Genomic DNA, 23,954 nt, shown 5'->3' on the forward strand with positions numbered 1-23,954 from the left:
CATAAAAAACCAAAAATGTCACTCTGTAAAAATAGGTAAGAATAATATGAATTTCTTTGCCTTCTCTAATCAGTCACATATTTCAAAATAAAGGGATTATATCTTTTCTGGTTTTCTGTATTTTTAAACATTACTTATAAATATTTAATAATTAATTATAATATATTCTACCAACTTTCAGAATATATCACAAGCAGCTTATAGTAAAGGATGCATAAATCATGTCAATTACTAAAATGAAATTTAAAAAATCTTAAATACTAACGCTAAAATAATTACTGTAGGTAAATATATTATCTCAAAGCTTTTTGTCTCTGGCAAATTCCTTAGATTCTTTCGATATCCAGTTGAAGTATCACTTCTGTGAATTACTCCTTGATAACCTCTACTTCCTTCACACTAAAGATTGGCAAAATTGAGAACTCTCACTGTGATACCAGTAATATGCATACATTGGTTGGTGCAAAAGTAATTGCGGTTTTTGCAATTATTTTTAACCTTTTAAACCACAATTACGATTGCACCAGCGTAATACTTCCATTATTATTACATCCATTATCCCATATTGCAATTATTTGTTTACAAATATTGTTCTCCTTGAAAGAAAATCTAACCATTAATTATTTCCATTTACCAATGTTTGGGACCGAGTAGCCTTTAAATAAAGTTTACTGAATGAATAAGTAAAGGGATGACAAGAAGAAACACATGAAATTAAATAATTGTTTTGTAAGAAAATGTTTTAAGAATTAAAAGTTTAGATTTTCTAAGAAGAAATAGTTTCTAGATGCTAAATTTTCAGAGAAATGTATTCTATGCATAGTTCCGTAAGGGATATAAAAACACATAATAGGAAATATAATTTTCATTTCCAATGTCTTTACTTCTTTGAACATAGACAGAAAAATTCAGATATAATTTCTTAACTTTTAGTTAAAATTAAACAAAGTGAAAGGATCATTTCTGGATTAATTTTTGATATCAGATATTTATAAGTGAAGTTTTTCCCATTAAAGTCAATGATCTATAAGCTTAAACTGAAGAAAATAAAACTTTCAGTCATAACGTTTATCTTTAGTTTTAATAAATTTAATTTTCTAGTACTTTCAAAGACAAACTACTTTGTTTATATTTGAATTTGTTTTAAAATAATATTTTTCCACAAATGGAATATTATTAGGCAAAATGATAAAAAACAGGTTTTTAGAGCTGAAAATGACCTCAAATATCCTTGAATTTGAATATAAGGAAATGAAATCCAGTAACTTTTCCCTGGTGAGAATAAACCTTAAGTGACATCCTCATAGTTCCTTCGTATTCAATTTTTAAAAATAAACAGATTTCAGGTAGTTGATGACAGCAGTGGAATTACTGGCAAATGAAGCGAAGAAGGAGAATTTCATGTATTGCTCTGACACATATTTTTCTTAATCAAAGCATTTTTCTTAATCTAGAGATTTACAATTGTTGGTAAATTACTTGTGGGCATATCACTAATATAGAAGAGTTAATCTGTATCAACCGAGGTATTTTCCAGATCTGCAACTATAAAAAGACACTGATTAACTTTTTTATATTATTATTATGGTATCATTAGTTTAAGAATTATCAAACCTCAGTAACCTTTTATGACTAATCCTACTTTTTCCACACATCCAGTCACTAGGTTTTCTTTCTTTTTTGATATTTTTCCTAAATATTGGTCATTACCTTAAAATAATAAACATATAGCTAAATATAAGTAAATGTAGAGTATAAGTTTTATATATTTGATATTTTTTCTTTAAAAAATGACATTCCCTCTCCCCATGAATAACATTCTTACTCTGCTTTTGAAATACTGCTACTGGCACGTACTAGAATTAAGTAAAAGAGAGAGACAAAAACGTTCCTTCTTTTATTGTCACTCTAAAAAGAGAAAAAATATTAGGCCAATTATTTTTCCATTCTTCCAGAGTAGACTATTTAAACATTTGACTATTTTGTCTAAAGTCCTGAAATAAAAATAAACTGTCCCATATCTTTACTGATTTATCTGGCATTTTCATTACTCTCTTCTAAATCTTAGTTGACTTTAATTACCTTCTCTTTGATGTAATACTACTTTTAATTTTTATTCTATAAATGTAAGAATACTGTTTATCATTAGGTCTCACTGGATTTCATAAAATGACAATTAAAATAACCTACTGAACTATAAGCACTCTGAAGCCATGTGTCATCACCATTATTTTCCTCACATCCTGTACAGTCTCGAGTACAGAAAGGCATGCTGTAATTAGTGTTCAATGGGTTATAGCTGCATAGCACTTTAGAGTTCACATATGGCTTTACAGTATATTATATTATTTGATTGTCTCAATTATCACAAGAATGGACGGCACCCAAAGGTCCTAGGAAAATTTCTTTGTAGCTTAATTCTTCAGCCTCCCATTTGATGATACAACAGAAGATGCCAGTTAGGAGTCAAAATTAGAATAGTTATCAATAAAACAATTAAATGTATGTGTAAACCATTGATATGATGATTAATAGATTACAACCTGTTATGCAACCATTTAAGAAATTACCCATGCCTAAATGGAAGGCAGCTCAACACTGAAAAGATGAATCTATACAACAGTAATTCTTACTTGAATCTTGAATATATGATTTCCAGTCAAACTCAATGACAGTTTCGTTTATAAGTGTGCCATTGTAATTCACAGTTATATTCTTCTCTATACTATGCTCCTCCAGGGAGGAATTGGTGGGGGGCCATAGCACACATTTATTCCGCAGGTTGCCCATGAAGAGCTGCAGCCCGATCAGCGCGAACACGCTCAGACAGAACACAGTCAGGATCATGACGTCCGAGAGCTTCTTCACAGACTGGATCAGGGCCCCCACAATGGTCTTCAGGCCTGAAGGAAAGGATATTGTTACTATTAAGATTTAGAACACCTGAAAAACAAAACCTTACACAATTTTTTTGAAAACAGATTCCATGCATAAGTCTGAAAACGCCTGCGATGCTTGTGGAAGAGCAACACTTTATGGTAGGCTGAAGGGCTAATGGAGACGACCTCCAGATACGCAATGATCCAAACAATGAAAGGAAGATCCGTATCCCACTACATTGGGAGAAAACACGGGAGGTTCATGGTCTTCATGGCGCCAATATCAATGAAAGGAACTTGTATTTCTCTTTGTTGCTAGTGAAATTTGCTCCACAATTTTCATTGTTATAAAACTGACATACTTTCAGTTGTCATTTTTGTAACAAATTATGTGAATAAATGTTTTTGAATTCCTACTTCTAATTAAGAAAGATTTTGCTATAAAACTGGAGGTGGTTTGGAGTATAATGCACTTTAAGAAAATAAATCCTCCACAAGACTCATGTTATTCTTTATTATCTTAATCCTTTGTCTTTAAAAGCAATATTAAGGTTACATTGTATAGACATAGTCATCAATGCCAAAAATGAACAAGAAATTACAGATTGGTACATATTCAATAGGGAATAACTCTTTGGTACAACTGTTAAGAAGGAAAAAAAAAAAGCACGGACTGTATGTTACAGTGTCTCATGCAAGGAATTATTAAACTCCAAGGCTGACAAAAAATGTGAGACCATAAAAACTTTTGTCCAAATAATAAGAATCATTTTCTTTAAACACCTGATATTGGCTATCGTTATTTTAAATTATTTTGATTATCATTGTTCCTGATTTTCTGTGATCCTGAATGTCAAGCAAAGAAACTGTTACTGAAAAAAAAACATGATGGATTAGCCTTAGTGTTTAACCTAGCTCTCACCTGGAATGACTGAAATTGTTTTCAGTGCTCGGAGAACTCTGAATGTTCTCAACGCTGAGACATTGCCCAGGTCCACAAACTCTGTCACATATCTGTAATAGGGAGTTCACACACAAACACAATAACAAGATACAAAGAAAGAGCTGTAGGTACAAGGAGCCTTATGTTTTTCACTAATCACTTCTTACCTGTAATTACAGAAATAGTTTTCAAAGCTCTCAAGACTCTGAAAGTTCGAAGAGCTGAAAAATTGCCTAGGTTTACAAATTCTGTTACATACCTGTAGAATTAAATCAGAGTTATTCAAGATTTAAGCAGGATTTATATTATTTTCTTGGGTCTTTTATAAAGACCTTCTTGGAGATTTTAAATGATAATTTTGTAAGTAGCAATTTAGACATTAGAGTCTATTGGTATTGTTTTCTTTACTCACATTAACTAGATGTAAACTTCATAAAGTACAATCCTGTTGCCATTCTGAAAAGCAATACAACCAACATCATGTGTAACTTAGGAGAATTAAGCAAAAAGAAAATAAACCCTGGCCATAGTTTCAGTTAGAAAAAAATAATGTATGAAATCGTCCAAGAGAATCTTAAGCATGAAAAAGCAGCTTGCCTTACTGACTATCTGTACACAATAAACTTTCCCTCGTGCAACTCTTAAGTGAAAGTTAGACAAATTAAGGACAATATTTTATGGGAGCTCAATGATGCCCCTGCCTTTACTGCTATTTTATTCTTTACAAAAAAACATTAGTCCCAACATGCCTTCTTTTGAACTGTGGCCAGAGGGAAAGGCGACTAGTTGGCTTCTCCTGACTAGATAAGGAATTACTAGGAGACAGGCAGCATTTGGACCTGCGTGTATCAGCTCTACTCCTCCTCCTGTCCATCCCATTACACCTGTCAGAGGCCAAAAAGGTTAGCTGTTGAAGGAATCAGGAGAGCACATGGTGCTGGACCACTTTCCTCCACATTCTGATTTCACCTACTCGTGAATTTACTTCTATTACTTTCCTGAGTCTCTTCTTTCTTGGGGAGGTTTACCACTAGAGCAAAAAAAGGACAGGGATGCAGAAGCTGGGCACATTACTGAATGTATCTGGAAAGGAGATAAGGATAAGAAGGTTTATGCTGAGGGTAAAGAAAGAGAGGAAGAAAATTATAATAGGAAAGAAGAGAGGAAGAAAGAAAAAGAATCAGTTTAGAAATGGGAAGTTGCCAAGAGAGTATGTCTGTTTATAGGTCTTAAAATTAATTTGCTGATGGAGTAATTTCATATTAACTACATAATTAAATGCCTTATTTTTCCTATTAGCTTGATTTGTCAGAATGTTCAGTAGGTGCTTATTTTCTATTATGCTCCTAAAGTAATCAAAGAAGATGGAGAGAGTACATAGTATGGATAAGGTCAATGAAAGTTTGTGACACCAGCAGAGTTGTTTGTGACTGTAATTTTAAAAAGCCATTTTCACAGATGTATTATGAATACACTTGTGCTTTCATAGGGTGTATCTCTGTGTGTGTGTTTTGAAAAAGCAGCATGTATGAAATTTGCTGACAGATGTTACATGTGAAAACTGTAACTTCAACCACTGCACAGCCTTTATGCCAAAGTGAAATGCCACTTTGACCTCTGTGGTGCTAAATTAAAATCCGAAGCTTAAATGTATAAATCACACCAAAATATTCTACAGTTAAAGCAAACTTATACTTTCAAAGCATAAGCATTCATACAAAATCAAACCATCTCTTTTGAAGCTTCAAAAAGGCACTTACGCAAATGTAATGACAGTAAAGTCGAGCCAGTTCCATGGGTCCCGAAGGAAAGTAAAATCTTCTACACAGAAGCCCCTCGCAATAATTTTTATAAGTGATTCAAAAGTATATATTCCTGTGAAGGTGTATCTGGAACAAGTATCCAAAAGAAATTAAAAAGTAATACTTTTTTTTCATAGCGTATCATCAATTTCTTATTATTTTGTCAGTGGAATACATAAGTTAAAATCTTCTGTTCAGAATTTGGGAGAACAACAATCACAGAAACTATAGTGAGGAAAAACCTGTGGGCTTCACATGTTAACTTCAGGAATTATTTGTATATAAGTTATATTTCCTTCATAATCTTTGTTCCTTTTCTGACTGGTTCCAGTCTGTAAGTGTCCAAGAATGGAAGAGGTTCTTGGGAATATGTTCGGGGTCATTGTTTTAAAGGTCAGCAGCCACAGAGCAATAGTGGTTACCACGGGCAGCGTGGGCAACAACAACAGCTCTTATGACAAATCTGGACCCTCAGCCCTCAGAGGTACCCCAGAACAGAGCCCATCAATGTAGTCAGTTTCTGAAAATGTTACCCTAACTTTCACTTCAGTTAGTTTGGCCTTCAGCCCATTGAACGTTCAAGTTCTAAAATCCCAACTTTTGGGATTTTTTTTTCCAGAAAATTTTTTTGGTGACTGCTCTTGAAATTGATGCAAGCCTGACATGAAGTGGACATGCCTGATGGAAGGGACAACTTTGTGAGACTCAACGTTGTCTTTGTATGGTGTGTATCACTTGCCCCCATAAATTCTTAACTCACTGAATTCATCTGGAATTTAACTGGAACCAAGGTCTACCATACTGGCTCTTCTCCACAATTGCTTTCATCGCATTTACTTTGGTCACTGTAGATCCTAAAGGAAAAGTGGTGCATGTCCAAGAGTGATGGACTTCTGGTAACCACCAAGTGCAGGTGAAGGGGAGAGATATTAGATCCAACACCATCAGGCCTGAGGATCAATGAGTATTGTCTTCCTGCTTTGTAATCATGTCTAGAAATAGCCTTAATTAAAATGCTCTTCAGTTTTATTTAGAAGGTGCAGTGAAACATAGTTTCAAAATCCTAAATACAAATGTATCTACGTCTATATGACTATAAATCTATTTATATCTATCATCTATTTATCTATCTATCTATCTATCACACATACATATATGTACTCACATACTAGGTGGTTTAAAATATAAGTTGAACTTACTCTACATTCTTTGTCCAGTCAGGAGGATTACTCATTGTCATAAACACACAGTTTGTCAAAATAGTGCACATAATTAGCATGCTGAACAATGTGGGTTATTGTTAAGGAACACACACAAGAAATCCAAATCCATGTATTATATAAAAATAACATCAAAAACCTTAAACTACAGTTTACTCAGGACTCAATGATAAATACACTATGGGCAAGTCATCTAACCTCTGTAAATTTGTTTTATCATCAGTAAAATGTCGTTAATAATATCACCCTCACAGAGTAATGGTATAGATTAAATGAAATCATGTACAAGAAAGCTTTATGTAAGTACAAAGTGTTGCTTTTGTTACTATTATTAAATCAATATATTTACCATCCAGAGAACTTTATTGGGAAAACTAGAGTCATACAATTTTTGAGCAGAAAACATTGGCTTGAACTCATTCCGGTGATTAAAATAGTAAATTGTTGAAGAAGGTACATAGCTGCAACATTGTAATTCTTAAATACATATTATACAATATAGTTGAATATATTAAAAAAAATATGTACAAAGTGCAGCATGCTGCTAGGTGTCAGGTTCCTCAACTTTGACTGAGTTCGTACAAGTGCAGCAGCATTGGATACCATTAAAAGTGAATATTCTTGAAGGCTAAGACTTACATGATGTGAAGTAATTAAAATTCAACATAAAAGTGGTCTTAGATAAGTCACTCAGCTTTTCCATGCCACTGAATCTTTTTATGTCTCCACTGACTTTTATACAATGGAGCTAATTTTGTATAGCCCTAATCAAGCATAGATCTCATCAGTTTTAGGTGCAGGGTAAATGAGTTAATACGTGTGAAGTACTTGGAACAGACCTGTATATTAGTAGACATGATCCAAGTGTTAGCTAAAACAAATGACTAAGACATAACAGAATCATGGAGCTGAACCTAGCAAAGCAGCTAGTCTAATCACTATATTTTAGAAATCAGAGATATAAGGCCTAAGCCCTAGAGAAATTAGATAACTTGGATGAGGACTAGAACACAGGTTTCCTGCCTTCACTTCCAATAGTTCCACTACAGTTTATTGCCAAAAACAAAATTTTCCATAAGTAAAAAGAAAGTTTTCATCAAATGACCACATGATGGCACTAGGAACACAAACTAGGATAAGGAAACCTCCACAAATATAAAAATGCTGAACATATGATTTTTTTATATTTCAAATCTTTTAATGTTAGAAATAGCATATTTATGCCACTAAGGAATCGCTTGCTGTCAGTTTAAAAATAGAATGGACTTTTAAATTTTGGAAACCTTTTTCTTTAAAATAAGGTAGTATGAGTTCATCATCATTACAAAAGTATTTCTTTATTTATTAATGCCAAAGCCATCAAATGAAGCATAATCAGATATGAAGTTTTTGCCAATGAATATGAACAAATGAATTTAGTTGCAGTCTTTTTTTTTTTTTTAACGCCAGTGGGAAACACAAAGCCAAATCCGTAAAGACCATTTAGAAATATATATAATCTCAGCTTCTTTCATTCACTTCTAGAATCTTTACTAAGCAATCAGTTCTGAATGGCAGAATCATAATGCAATGATTTAAATTTGAAATTCAACCAATATTCCAATACTGTCTTTACAAATTTCATTAGGAAAGTTCCAGAGTTAAGTAAGTGTTGGCCAAAGCCCCCTGACATTCTCCCATGGAAAATATGCTTAAAGTTTTATTCTCAGTTACATCAAAATGCTTGATATTATATATATGTCTAATCTTGTTTCTGGAAGTATACTTCTTTGTTATTATTGCATTATTCACTGCAAATTTTAGATAATCACAAACTTTGTACAAAGATGGTAAACATAAATATGGTTATCTTACACTAGATTTGTACGACTCGATACATACAAGTAATTTTAGAAAGATATAGATATATATGTATATAACATTAAAGACTTTGATATATAAGATATATTTGAGCTATATTTAATATATATACATAATATTTACATAATGTTAAAGACTTTGTAATTTTCAGTGACATCTATGTGATTAGCAAACATTAAAAAAAGGTTTATATGAAAAAAGAAGATACAAAATGAGAGTGATGAAAGCCCTAAAATATGGACATTTCTCACCTTAATTTTATATTTAGCTACAAAGCACTTATAAATTATGTACAAAAAAATTAATATTTATCACTTGAAAAGGATATGAATGTACCAAAATCTTAATAGCTATTTTCCTAAGAGGATTGAAGGGAGTTAAAATGTACAGGGCAGAGGTGGCACTGAACCGGAAGATGGCCTTCCCTTTATTCAATACTATAAACGTCTGTAAGATAGGAACACAACATAGAAGTATAAAAGTATAAACCATTTGAACTCTATTGCCTACTTTCTGTTATTTGTCATAATGAATCATTCCAACGTTGCGACTTTTGATATGCACCATGAAGACAAACTGTCACTTGATCTCTTATGAACTAGAGAGGACATCCGATGGTATCACTTACCTTTTACCTGACACTTACCTGCAATTTCATCATGAAGAAGACATTTGGTCAAGAAAATATATTTATTATCTTAATATTTTAAGCATCTGAGTTAAGTGAATGTCTTAAATAGGTGCATACTTCATTTTATTCTAAAAATCCTAAGACATTACATTCCTTTTGTAAGGATTTCAGCTTTCCCATTTCTAATATCTTGAAAATTAATCCTATGGAATGCAAAATAGAACTAATCCATTAAAAAAAATATTCGTGTACCATTTACGCTTATAAAATAAACATTATCACTCTATTTGTATTAGGAAATAAAAACAGTCTCCTTCAAACCCACTCTTAGGTTAGATGGATATACTCCAATAATTGATTTTTGAAGGCCAAGTTCCCTGGAGAATATCTGTTGACTAGGAGTGCTAAATTCTGAACTGGGATTTCTGAGTTAGCTGACACTCTGAAGTTTAATCCCAATTGACTGCCTGTCTCATGTAGTGCTTTCTTAGCACAGAGGAAAAACTCAAAGCCCCTGCAGAATCTAGGATCCATGAACGTGAATGAAACTGCATTCTAAAAATTAGGTACATTGAAAAGCAATTAGCAGTGTGAAAACAAAAAAAATATTTGAGCAGCAACATACAATAGCATATGAGGAATTCTGACTCAGTGCTTCTTAAGAAATTTACTTATAATCAGACAGAGCTGGGCAGAGGGTAGTCATTTTCTCTGTGAAGAATATATCTTGGGAAAGGAAACTCAAACTTTTAAAATTAAAATTCACCCATGCTTCAAAAGTTTGCTTTTCCACTTTAGGATCTGTATCTGTGTAGATTACATTATGACACAACAAGTATTAATTTTATTTTTACATTCTACAAAGAATTTCTGATAAGAGTGTACGACATTTAGTCTTCTGGTCATTCATAGATTTCTCATTTATTTTTCCCTCTACCTTCAGGGTTTTCCAAATTCAAGTAGAGTAATCACTCCAAAATATTTACAACACAGCCGTTAGAGTCACTGATCCTTGTGCAATAAAAAATCTGCCGGTAACTTTTGATTCCTCAAAACTTAACTAATAGCCTATTGTTGACTGGAAGCCTTACCTATAATACAGATATCCAATTAACATATATTTTGCATGCTATAGGTGTTGTATACTGCATTCTTACAATAAACTAGAAAAAGAAAATATTAAGAAAATCCTAAGGAACAGAAAATGCATTCACAGTATTGATTTTTTTAAAAAAAATCACACACTAGTGGACCCATGCCATTCAAACCCATGTTGTTCAAGAGTCACTGTATGGAGTTGCCCTGTGTATGGTTAGAAGTGCCCAGAATCAGGGTTGAGAAAGTGTGTTCTCCCAACTAGTGTTGGTTTCCAAGTTGTTCTTGGTCTGTGACAAGAAAGTGTTTAGAAACTTTTAAGACAATCTGACAAACTAATTTTATATTTGTTGAGTGTAATAATAAAAAGGGCGGCTCTGTTTTGTGGGTCTCTTGCAATTATCTAGAAATTAACCTTATTGTATTTTATAGAAGAATGGTGACCTCATCTTTCTGACGGAGAGTTTGAGAAGCGTTGCTGTAAGTATAACTTTGACTGTATACTTCCTCGTTCATCTTTGAAGGGCTATGGGTTCAGAATACAAAGAAAACCATATACCAAGTCCATTGTAGGAGGGGAGAGTTTCACTTGCTCTTACTGAAGGAGCAATCACCTGTGTCTACAGTACATAGCCCCCTTTTTTTCTCATTCATTCAGTGCCCCGTCCCTAAATGACATTGTGAGATCATTGTAAAACATGAAAAGACTTGTGCACTGCAAATGCCTTTGCCCTAGGGAGTACATGCATGAAAGGACACAAAAAGGCCCAAAGAGAGATAATTCAGGACTGAATATGGTCCACCTTGCAAACCTACTACATATGCTCCCTTTCTCCAAAAAATATGCTAAATAAAACCTAACAGAAATATTGGGGGCTAGGAATGGGAGAGCCAGTAAAATATAACCTAGAATATGTATTTTAAAAATAAGAATTTCCTTATTTAAAATAATATCATTGGCTAATTTTGAAATACATGATTCAGAGATAGTGGAGAAGCAGCTGAAATTCATAGGTGGCCTAAATCATGGGCTTGAGGGTGAAGGGGATGATGATGGTACTGATTGTAGCTCAGTGGACAAGGAAAATCACCCGGCTCAGCCTATTTGGTTGGTGCAAAAGTAATTGCAGTTTAAAAGGTTAAAAACAATTGCAAAAACCGCAGTTGGTTTTGCACCTAATACAATGATGTGCCCATGCTCAGAAGAGATCACCTCTGACACGGGTGTGTTCACCCTTCAGCCCAAACCATGAGCAGAGGTAATAAAGGAAGAAGGAAGTAGATGGAGGACTAGGTGATAAAGCAAATGGGGAAGCTGTGCAAGCCAATAAAAGGCGCGGAGGAGAGAAAGGAAAATTCTGCCCTGAAGACTAAAATGAAAAAGAAGCAAGATTCAGAAATTGAACAGAGGGGGGGCCCAAAAAGTGAGTCCAAAGGGCTGGAACTCAGTAAGGTGAATTGAAAGAAAGTCACAGCACCCCTGATGCTGATAAGTAATTCTAAATAAAAAAGTCCTTTTAGCGGAGTTAATACTTAGACACAAAAGAACGAAAGGCAAGTGGACATAATTCTCAATTGTTCCAGCCTTAGATGGAAACTTTTCACTGATTTTAGGTTGTATTCCTTTTATTTATTTACGAAATTCAAAGAATGTGTGGGAGATAATTATTTTTAACTTCGTATTTATAAGAAATATGTGTACAATGTGAAAGTGCTTGCAATCTGAATTTATAATGAAATTATGAGGTTTTACTGTACAATGTTTGTTCTGTTTTAGTTTTTCACAACACATACTCATAGCCAAGGCATACTTGCTAGAGCTTCCCAGGAAGATGATGATACAATAACATGAGGTGAACATTTCAGAGGACTCTATTTTTCTCGGGTTGAAACATATATACTTATCAGAAAACTTCATCAATGTTGCTTTAAAGTATTTATGGGTTGATTTCAAACAGTCTTCCAGTAAAGCAGACTTATAGAGCAATCCAGTAGGTAGCATCTTAAATGTGTTTTCATCTTTATGTCAGTTAGTAAGTTCCATTTAGAACTTCAAATTTACTATTTGCAACTGATTTGATGTCTATTTCTTCATCTTTCTGTATCTATCCTCCTTATAGTTGCTTGCAAGAGTCAAACATTTACTTCCAATGAAAGGTACTTGGCTCTAAGGACTCTCAGATACATGTTTCTCCAAATAATGGTACTGATGATATTGAAGGGAGAAGACAGTCAGAAGGGAACATTGTTTATCACGAGTAATCAAGTCACTCTAGAATTTTCAAATATATAGATATTTGCCTTCCTTATTTCACAGATAAGAAAGGGCTCAAAAGGAAAAAATTCAAAGACTAGCCAAACGTATAAACAAATATTATGTAACTTTAAATCAAGATTTATGAACTTTTCAACTGTCACTTAAAAAAAATTTTTTTCTGTCATTTTTTAAAAATTGTGGCAAAACCTATAACATAAAATTTACCATCTTAACCATTTCTAAACATACAGCTCAGTATTGAGTTTTTTAAAAAGATGTATTGGATGGCTTACTACAATGAGGTATCTTAGCATCCTTTAAATTTAATGAGTTCTATACAAATTTCATAAACACAATTCAAGATAATTTTTATTCCCTGAAGTCACTTCAGTACAAAAGAAAAACTTCAAAATTGGTGGTGGAGAAGAAGAGGCTGATACAGTAGCAAGAAGCTTGAAACAGGCTTCTCTTGACACACCAAGGCTGTAGGAAATTCATGAAATCATTTTAACATGGGAATAATTTTGTGCCTCAGACCAAATTCTAAAACATGACATTTTGACTGAATTAGAAATGAGATTCTGTATATGAAATATCACTTTAAAGATACATTTGTAGGAATGTAACTCTATATATTTGATATCAGTCAAGTTTGTCACTTATCTTTTCATATATAGTTACCAAACTCAAGTAACCTTGATCCCCTATATGATGAGCTATTAATATTGTATGAGCATTGCAGATACCTGGAAAGTAGCATGTAACTAGTTTTAGGTCCACTTGTTAATTGAATTGATTTCAATGCAAAAGATGTGTATTAATTGTTTAGCACAATATTTGCAAAGCTCTGTGCTATGGTTTACAGGGAAAGCAAAGATACATAAGTACCTTTGAAGCTTATAAGATAGCTTATAAACTAGTAAATGTTCAACTATCTCTCGTAACATAAGAAAATCGAGAAGGATAAGTGAAGGTTTACGTAAACCAGAGCTGTCCAATAGAAATATTATGTGAACTACAAACCTGAGCCACATATGTGACTTTAAATATTCTAATAGCCATATTTAAAAAAAGTATAAAGAGGTGAAATTAATTTTAATGATGTTTTCTTTAACCCAACATATCCAAGATATTACCATTTAGGGATGAAATCGATATTTAAAATATTGAGATATTTTCCTCCTTGTTTTCCCACCAATTCAAAGTCTTCACAGTCTGGACTCATCACATCTCAAGTACAACAGCCCCCCGGGTGTAATGCCTACTGTATAGGGCGGTGCAGAACTGGACATACACCATTCACTACACTGCTAGCTCAGACTCTCTTCAGCAAGACTTGCCAGGGAAAAAGTCATTTCTCCTTTTAAAGACAAACCAAGAAAAATAGGTAAACATTCCTGATAATCAACATCTTAATAACCTGTAAAGCAACATCAAGACAATATAAGTAGGATTTGTTTTAATTTAGGTAGGTATTAAGAGTGTCGACTCTGGAGTCAGATGCCTGGCCCTCCAGCAGTGAGATCCTAGACAAGTTACCTGACTTTCCTGTGACTCATTTACCTGTTTTGAAAAAATGAAGATAAGTATATTTTGCTCATAAATTTCTCGTGATTCCAATTCGGTAGAGATTCTGATGCCTAGAATTCTGTATTTTTAATAAATAATTCAGGTGCTGCACTAGCAGGGCTGTGAATCTGTTTTAATTAACGAGGGATTTTCAAGATTGCTCAAATTAGCAATGATAGTATAGGTGGATTAAAATCTCCCCCCTTGATCTAACTACTTAGTCAATAAGGAAGCAATTATGTTATAATAGTTTGGTAGGAATTGCTATTTATGAATCTGTACTTGTTATTATCTAGTCATCTTGTCTCTGAGTTTTTTAGCTAGTGATGTGTTTATATATTTTTCCAAGATGGACGTTGAATTTAATAAGCCATAGTTTTCCAGTCTCTTTTTCTAAAGATGTCCATCATCTTAACTTTTTTTTTTAAGTCGTGGGGCCATGTTCCTGAAAGTAAATAGTTTAAATCTAAGGCCCATCCAATTTTGCATTTATCTAAACATCACTGAAAAAATACCAAATCACAGGACTGACTCCCAATTTAATGCATTTGTCTGCTCTTAAAGTAAATGTAGTGGCAAAAGCCGTAAGTAACACAGGCAGATTAGCAATGATATGAAGAGTAGAAAAATGCAAAACACACTATTGGTTGATTAAATGTATGCTTTAGCCTCAAAATTTAAAACCAGCAATTTTCAACTTGTACATACATTGCATTCGAAAAAATGTATTCGGAAGTAAATGGTTTGGAACTGCGAACATATTTCCCCACAACATAGTACTAGCTTGGGCTGCAAGATACACCTCTCGCCCTTGATGTCTCTCTGGCATTGGAACTAGAATTTCCTGGGTCTGTCTCTGCCAGAAGTGGGATCAACTTTCTTCCAGCTCCAGGCTACTGGCTTGAGAAGAGCTTCCAGCAGGGAGGGGTGGAATAAGGGCCGTGTGGCAGGAGAGACACTTCAGAGGTCTGTGTGTAGAGAACTGCATAGAAAGTCAAGAGATTCCTATTATTACATGTCTCTGGGGACTTTTCTCATTCTGGGCCAATTCCATAGCATCTAATTCTATTTTGTTCCTGTGGACTCTCTAAATGGTCTCACCCACTTACCTGCTTTTCTGTTATAACCTGTGGATTCAGACCAAGATTTCCCTCTTTTTCTCATTCACTGGGGAATGGAAAGCTTTCCCACAGGTTCTCTGCCTGACTCTGAAGTGAACATGCAATACTAAAAAAAATTTTTTCTCTCCTAGTCTCATTCTATTTTTCCCTTTAGACTAAGGATATTCAACCTAAAAAACTACCTGTGGCCCTTGCCTGCTTGTGGCCCACCTAGCTTTAATATGTAGCTTTCACCTAATTACCCCTATGGTCTATAAGCTAGCGATCACAAACCAAAATGCTCACAGATGCTAGGTGGCAAGAGGTACCTGCCAATTTTTAGTATGGAAACCAATGATGCCAGATATTGTAAAATAAACCCTAAATTTACATTATTATGTGTGTGTTTGTGTGCTTGTGTATATATGCACGAGTGAGTGTGTATAATCTCTAGATTCATAAATCTTGGAAATTAATTCAAAATAATAAACAACATTGTATGAGTCAACAAAATGTGTCTATGAGCTTGATGCCTCAGTTTTTCGTTTTTTCCCTCGGCTTTAAGCTGTTGCAAAGAAGAATTTGTAACCAGAGAAAAGTGTGTGAAATTGCTGACCCTGGCCTGTAGCTGGGTGGAATAGTGGGGGTGGGACCAGTGCAGGAGATGACCCCCTAGGAGGTACCTAGCTGGGCTCTCATCAGCCAGGGTTTTGGATGCATCTGCCTCTACCTCAGCCAGAGAGGAAAAACTATAACCACGTGTGAAATGGTAAAATCTGGGGGTCAAATATTCCTCAGCCCTGTATCTTATTCCATATCATGGCTGTAATACACGAATACTTGCTCAGTTAGTTTTTCATTGACTGGAAAAAAACTAATTTGAGGCCCTGTTTTATTGCAGACGGGTGTGAGAACTTTGAACACATTATTCTGTGTCGATTTCTACATCTGAATGGAGAAGATTATAGTAGTACTAACCTCAGGATTCTTTGGAGGATGAAATGAAATAAAATATGTGAATGCCCTTAATAAATTCTAAAGTGCCATATAAATACAAGGATTAAAAGATTAAAAATGTGTGCCTGTTTGATTCTCAAATATACATACGAACACTTAAATGTATCTGAAAGTGGTGCCAATTTTCACATTGGAACTTTCCTGTTCAATAACTTTCCTCCCAAATTTCATATTCAGAAAACAATGCCATTAGCTTGGTCCTGTCTGATACTTATACATCACATCTCCGAAATAAATTCTGATCCTATCCATTATTCTCCATTTTCATTGTTAAAAATCTAAACCGAGCATCTGGAAAGACACTTAACTTGATCTTTTAAAATACAAAGTGGACCGTGTCACTCCTTTACCCCAAACCTACAAACTCCTAAGCTTCAAACTCGTTAAGATGTATTTCAAACCCTTTAATCTAACCCCAGACCCACCTCCCGAACCTCATCTTATTCTCTCCTTACTTAGTACAGTCCAGCTACAGTGCATGGCTTCTGATAGGCTGTTCCCTTTCCCTGGAAGACTCTTCTCTCTCTTCTCCTTTCTATCCTTCAGATCCCAATTTAAATGGACTTTCTTCACAGAGGCACACAGATGAAGTTTCCAGAGTCTGTCCTCTTAGAAAAAAAAGGTGCTTATCACACAACTAGAATCTGGTGGGAAATGTAATTTTCTAGTTATTTTAGAAGATGATCCAGATCTACTGAGTCTCTAAGGTTTTACAAAGGCAGGGGATGCTCCTGGTGGACCAGAGGTAGTGAAAGGCCAAGTCAGCTTTGGGAAATACTGACAGCTTTGGAGACAAGGAGCACAAATAGCAAAGCGGCATGAGTAGAAGGGCAGGAAAAGCAGTGACACGTTTATTTAGATTCTATCACTGACTTCTCTTTTCCACTGGTATCGTTAGTACAACAACTGCAGACCCAAAGTATCATGGCCATGGATCATGGAAGCTGACAGATCTGGTTTTAAATCTAGTCTCTGTTTCTTAATAGCCTTGTGATCTTAGGCGAATTACTTCACCTCAGTTTTTCATTATTTTTAAATAAAGACAAGGGCTATCTTGGAAGGACGTGTGGATTAAATAAGAACTGTAAATACCTGGATACATAGTGCACAGAGCACAGAGCTATTGTTTTAGCCTGCCTACCATACCTTCTTAACAGTCCCTATGCCTTCCTTTTAGATAGAACCTCTGCCTCATTGTCTGCTCAGGTGGCTTTAATGGAGCTGACCTACTCGTTGGCAGCACAGGTCAACATGTGACACTGCTCTAGACAATGAGACCATCACATACCCTTGGCCACACTGATTTGTTTAGAGGAGGCCATGAGACCTAATTAGAACCAATTCCAGGGCTTTTGTTAAAGCTTTTGAAGTAAAAAAAATAGCTCTTTCTTGGGTTTACTAGGCTGTAGGATGTTAGTTTAGTGCTACTGGTGGCGATTTTTACCGTCTTTTGGAAAGGGCGAGCTTATGAAAGCAGCCAAAACAGGTGAAAGTAGAGCCAAAAATGGAAGAAGATTATGTCCTAATGATGTAGTTTTAGGTACTAGATCCTTTGCTATTAAAACCAGATTCACTCTATACTTTTTTTTTTGGTAACTAGTTTTTGTTGGGCTTTGGTCATTTTCAATCGAAAGGTCTCTTACTAATATAGTAGGTACTGAATAAATGCTAACCATTATTTTATTACCAACATTAATATCTTGGGATTGTTTCTGAGACAGAGACTGAGAGGTAACAAAGAAAGGAGATTAAGGAAGAAAGATTTGGAAGTCAAGTATGCTGTCTTGGATGTAAGGGAGAACCTCGGTGACTGGCAGTTCTAGAGGAGCCAAAAATATGCAAGGAAAAGTTGTGAAGTGGGGACTGTCCATATGACAGCTCATGGACTCATAAGCTTTAAACTACCATCTACTTTTTTGATGTTCTATTAACTTACTTTTGTAAGAAAAACTCCTTAATCCCAATTACAAACAAAACAAATAACTCTATCCAATATAACAACTGAAAACTCCTATAGCAATGACAGATGAAGCATGAATTTAAAATAACAAATTCATATATGACTCTTCATGCAGGTCCAATAAAGAGGGAGTATGCATCTTTTTTAAAAGAGCTGATAAAAAGGGACAGTATGTTGTTTTTAAATGGTCCATGAGACCACCAGCAAGGAGTACACTTTTAAAAGGATACATTTCTACATCCCATAATTAACAAACTTACCCATGTTCACTACAGATCTAAAATATCTCAAGCTATTTCCAGTATACTGTCACACTGTCAAAAGGATATGGTACTAATGAGTCATCTGTAATTTTAAGAACATGAGTCGAGAGAAGTTTTCTATAACAAAGAGTGGGTGAAGAATTTGAATGTATAGCCAAATGGTACAAAATCAATCCAAGCTATAAAAGGTAACTGTGGGAAAAAAAATTCCATAAGTGTAAAAACTAGGTATGTTCACAAGCTAAAATGTGCCTTGCCACACAACTATAGTAAATAAACAAAAGGAACTCAACTTGTAATGACGTTCTAAAGACAACTGGACCAGAGCTCACATGGTATGGAAATTCTACGACAGTTTTCTCATAGCACTATTTTATTCCTTAGTTCTTATCACCTACTTCTGAAAACGTTAAACATCTGATGGTCTGGAGAATTCTTAATGCTTCCATGCCCCAGGAATGTTCATGAGATGGCTGTTACTATTTCTTTAATATCACTGACCGTGATTAAACTACTTTAACAGTTTTAGTAGAATTTTTGAACATTATATAATATGCACATTTTAAACTGGGGCAAAAAAAGATAAAAATATGTGGGCATATGCCTTCTGAAAATACATCACCAGCAGTGACATTTCCGTAAGCTCGATGACATTGTCTTTGTAGATCACAGAGAGCTCAGTGTTGTTTCTGTTTCTTGAACATAAAATACCACTGTATTTTATTCTAAAGTATAACATAAAGAATAGATTCTGCAACCATTTTTTATAGTGGGCTCGCTTTGCTTATTCTATATATTATTAAGAGAGACACAAAAGACATTGTATATAGATACAAACGACATATTAATTATTGAACTTGGAGTAAAACCTCAGGGAAGTCACTGGCCTAACTGATGTCTGTATATTCTATGTCATTCAGGGAATAAAATCCACATCCCCAATATCAGTAATAGTGGGAAATCTCATCCTACGAAGCCTTTTCCCTGGTGAAATTTCCACCATTAGACCTGTCAGCTGTGCCGGAATACCGTGCGTCACTAAAATAAAATCAGTCATCAAATATCAAAAGAAAGAGTCATGATTTAAAACAGGTTATTATTTTGCTAAGCATTCCAACTTTAATGAGAGCACATGAATTCAGAAGTTAAGACTATTCCTTAATACTGAAATAATCCAATTATGAAAGAAAATTGAAGACTTAAAAACAGTGTACAGGCAACTAGAGAAAGCTTTAAAACATGAACTCACAAAAGAAGGAAATTTCAAACACACAGCTCAATGTGTGTGTTGCTCACCTGCCCTAAGCATTCCATATTAGTTTATAAGGACTTCGGTGCTCCAAAGTTTCATTCGCATTGCTGTTGAATGACTTACTTGAAGACTTGCTGGATGTCAGCTCAATGTGAAAGCAATGGATGTGCCTTACCTTGGGGAAAACTCCTTCCTGATAACAATATGTTTCTTATCAGGTTGTTCTACTTGCACACTGCGATGTGTTCCAAAATGCCAAAATGTTTTTCTTTTCTCACACAATGTGCATTTGAAGATAAGGATAGAAGATGTTAATGGCAAATTTGAATGTGAACCTAACAAAGTTTATAAGGGTCACGTCAGGCTGACTAGTCATTCCATCAGAGTTAATTTTTCACACTTGATTTTAAAGATTTGAAAGGGTCAGCATAATTTTGTTTCCAGCTGCCTTTATATCCTTTGTATCCCTCATGACAAACCAATTGTGGCCGTTTTTTTTCAGGGACATCCTCTCAAAGACAAGAACTTTCATCACTCTGAAAACTCTTTAACTGAAAGAAAAGAATTGATCAGGTGATCTGGTTTTCACATGAAAAATCACTGCCCTTGTCAAGATGCATTAGTTTAGTCTTTCTGAAAGCATCATTTATTGTTTTATAAATAAGGACATAGCACATGAGCTGGGATGCTAGATTTCAGCCCTCTTTGATAAAGGGGTAGACTCTGGTGCCTTTAACACATTTTAGAGGGTGATTACTACCAGAGAGGTAGGGGCTGGGTGTCAGGGGGTAGCAAAAGGCCTGTTGGGGGTCAAGCTCCCTAACCTATGATTAGAACAGTCTTTGAATAGACTGGATATATCCAATAGCTATCAATAAATTAACATGCTCTATAAGGTGAGTGAATTTCTCTCTAGAACACAGCAGAGTCATTACTTCAATAATGAAGTAATTTTAAATAAATTACAATGTTCAAATAACTGGATTATGTGCATTTTGACTTTTCTTATATAAATAAACCCCTCATAGTTGGCTTAATTTGGGCTTTAGCTTTTCAGATAGCATATTTAATTGTATTCCAAAGGGCTGGTTTAATGATAAAGTGAAACTTTTTCATAATTTTAAAAGTAGTTGTGAAATGGATAATCTCTTACCTACTAAGATTTGGCAATATTATATTAAAAAGCAAAGTTAAATGAAAGAAAATAAAATCTTTGGAAAATGAGTCTTTATCTCTTCCTTTATTATAAAATGGGCAAATTAGTTTTTAAAAAGGGAAAGTATGTTACACTTAAACCAGCTATATCCTGAAAGTTCAAAGAAAAAAAATTAACGTAGTGCCAGTCATCCTTTTGTGAGGTCTTTATCTCTGAAATTAAGGTGATACGAAGTGATTTACAAAACTGTCTCAAATCTATATATTACAATTGCCAAACTTATGCATTTGACAAGGACTGACTTCATGTTGTCAAGAACTGTGCGAGCAACAACAGTCTAGGCGCAGGGATGTCCAAACTGCAGCCCGCAGGCCAACTGCGGCCCGCATCCATTTTTAATTGGCCCGCAGCAAATTCCAAAAATATATTTAGTTTACTTAAGTAAACCAGGTGAGGTAATACGTCCTTCACCTCGCGTGAGTGGCCCGGCTGTTTGTGTATTTTATCGCACATGGCCCTTGGTAAAAAGCGTTGAAAAAAGTTTGGACACCCCTGGTCTAGGGTATTATAAGGCCCATGTCCAACAAAAAACTTCCATTTGTTTAATTATAATCTTTGTGCCCTACCCTTCTACCAAGAGTACACAAGTGTATTGTAGCAGATGAAAAAGATAATAAAATGTTGAAAATTAAGTACTCATAAATTCAATCTAAAATCAATACAATAATCTTCTTTGATTTTGCCTTTTTCTGTAAGCTTTTCATCTTGGTTTGGTGAAATTGTGGTCTTAATGAAATGTTCGGTGCTTAATACAAAGTATTCACTTCAAGCACGGATACAGAAAATGCAGGCATTCAAATATTGTTTATAGGTTCTTCAGAACAGTATATTTTTGTTCATTCTTACAAATAGAAATATATTTCTACCAAAAAATTGAATACTTTTTAAAATTATAGTTTATATAAGAATGTTCCAGAAATCAATTGATTTATTACATGTAACATGATATAGCAAGTGAAAGCCTCTGTGGCATCAAATTTTGTTCTATGAGAAATGAACACTAATATTTTTGAAGTCCTTATAACTTGTGATAATTTTCAGGATTTTCAAGTGCAGCAAATAACATAAAATTCTTTAGTAAATACAATCTCTGGGGAGAATTTTTTAATTTATTAAATTAGCTGTCACTAACTTAACATTTATTTTTAGGTATTTGTCATGGTGCATTTGGGATAGCTCCATCAATTATGATATAATCAATTTATTTTTCATGTGTATGCATAAGACACATGCAAATATGTTATTTCTTAAACAGATGGATACTTAACACTTTGTGCTAATTCAGCCTGTGTTGGTGCTACAATCGTCCAAGGTATGCGTAGGCAATTAGCAGCAAAATATGCCTGATAAAAAACACTCACTTTTTTATTGATATAGTATGGGTCCAGGTCCTCCAGCGGCTCTGACACCATCTCTGGAGGGATGTCTCCATAAATAAAAGGAAGGTTCTTTCCAGCTTCCAAGTCACTATTTGGCTTTGGGCCATTTTCGTCATCGTCTCTCTTGTCTGGTTTGGGATTCTTAGCCTTTTCTTCTGCAATGCGCCTTTCAATAGCTGCAAGAGATTCTCTGGTGAAGAAGTTGAAGCTGTCAGGTCCTGGTGGTACAAGCACTGTTTGCTCCATCTTGTCATCCTGCACATTTTAATTACCATTTACTCTGCATATGAAAGTCCTAAAAAAAAAAGTTGATATTTTAAGGAGATTAAGGGAAGACTTAGTATTTATAAACACTTGTCATGAAATATGACTAGAGGACTGAAAATTTTGTTTCCAACTAAATTGAAATGTAATTACAAAACATAAATTATTTTTGTAGTAAGAACATGTGACATGACATTTACCTTTTGAATGAATTTTTAAGTGTGTAAGACAGTACTGTTAACTATAGGCACGGAATGTACAGTGGATCTCTAGAACGTACTCATCCTGTATAACTGAAACTTTTACCCACCGAATAGCAACACCCATTTCCCCCTCCCCCAGTCCCTGGCAACCACCATTCTACTTTCTCCTTCTAAGAGTTTGGCCTAACAGACATGGTTTCTATGTTGGATTTTGTTAAGAGTTCCACGTCTATTCATTCTTATGTTTTGCCAATACAGGAACAGTGTCATAAGTTAAGAAAGTGGTTCAAATCTAGCCTTAATTCACTTACATTAGGCTAAATGCCACCATGTTCCTAATGGGCGTTTCCTCTCGAGCCACCAGAAGAGGAGGATGTTGTCCCATAGAGACAATGGTTAGCTCATCAACAGGAGGAAGTGGAAAGGGAGCTGGCTCTGAGAGGACATAAAATCCAACCCTCTAGTCTTGACAAATGGTTCCTGGCCAAGGGGATCAGAACAGTTTGCTGCAGCCAAACTTAATGACCAATCAGAGAGTCACTGCTGTTCTGATTGGGTCTCCGTCTCTTCTGAGATTGGGAAAATTAGAACTACAACCTGCTCATGTCTTAGCTATGATGCGGTTGGCTTACTTGAACACATACAGAAATAGCCACTGCAAGGCTGGATAAGTGCCAACGAAATGACTAAGAATGAGAGAAAGACTTGACTGGAAAGAAATTACTACATTGGGCTGCAGGTAACTAAAGATGCAGGGCAGCAGGAGTCTCCAATTTCAGGGAAAAACGACCAGAAAGAAGACAGGGTGACATGAGCTCAATAGCAACTGAAGTGGTTTTCTTCACTAAAGCAATAATACTATTCTTGCTGATTCTATAGTCCTATAGTGCTAAACATATTACAAGAACCTGAGGCAAAACTCTCAACTCCATATAGCAGAGTCAGACCTGATCTGATGCCAGAGGCTGAATCCCAAATGTATTGTTTTAAGGCATATTTAATATGAGCTCAAATTTCACAGATATTACTGAGCCAAAGCTTCCC

The 23,954-nt window shown here is 34.8% G+C and overlaps 1 protein-coding gene across 10 annotated transcripts in view; it reads right to left on the reverse strand.

The window, feature by feature from the left end:
- SCN1A (sodium voltage-gated channel alpha subunit 1) overlaps positions 1-23,954 on the reverse strand; it is a 131,402-nt gene that overhangs the window by 50,171 nt on the left and 57,277 nt on the right. For all 10 annotated transcript variants that reach the window (XM_074337321.1, XM_074337326.1, XM_074337352.1 and 7 more), the window contains 6 exons: positions 22,426-22,738; positions 9,031-9,151; positions 6,824-6,911; positions 5,583-5,711; positions 3,802-3,893; positions 2,634-2,903 (listed from right to left, as the gene is read on the reverse strand). In XM_074337321.1, the coding sequence (XP_074193422.1) occupies positions 2,634-2,903; positions 3,802-3,893; positions 5,583-5,711; positions 6,824-6,911; positions 9,031-9,151; positions 22,426-22,689 (964 nt within the window). In that variant the 5' untranslated portion in view covers positions 22,690-22,738. The remainder of the gene's footprint in view (positions 1-2,633; positions 2,904-3,801; positions 3,894-5,582; positions 5,712-6,823; positions 6,912-9,030; positions 9,152-22,425; positions 22,739-23,954) is intronic.

Source organism: Rhinolophus sinicus, linkage group LG01, assembly GCF_036562045.2.
Source record: "Rhinolophus sinicus isolate RSC01 linkage group LG01, ASM3656204v1, whole genome shotgun sequence".
NCBI lineage: Eukaryota > Metazoa > Chordata > Mammalia > Chiroptera > Rhinolophidae > Rhinolophus > Rhinolophus sinicus.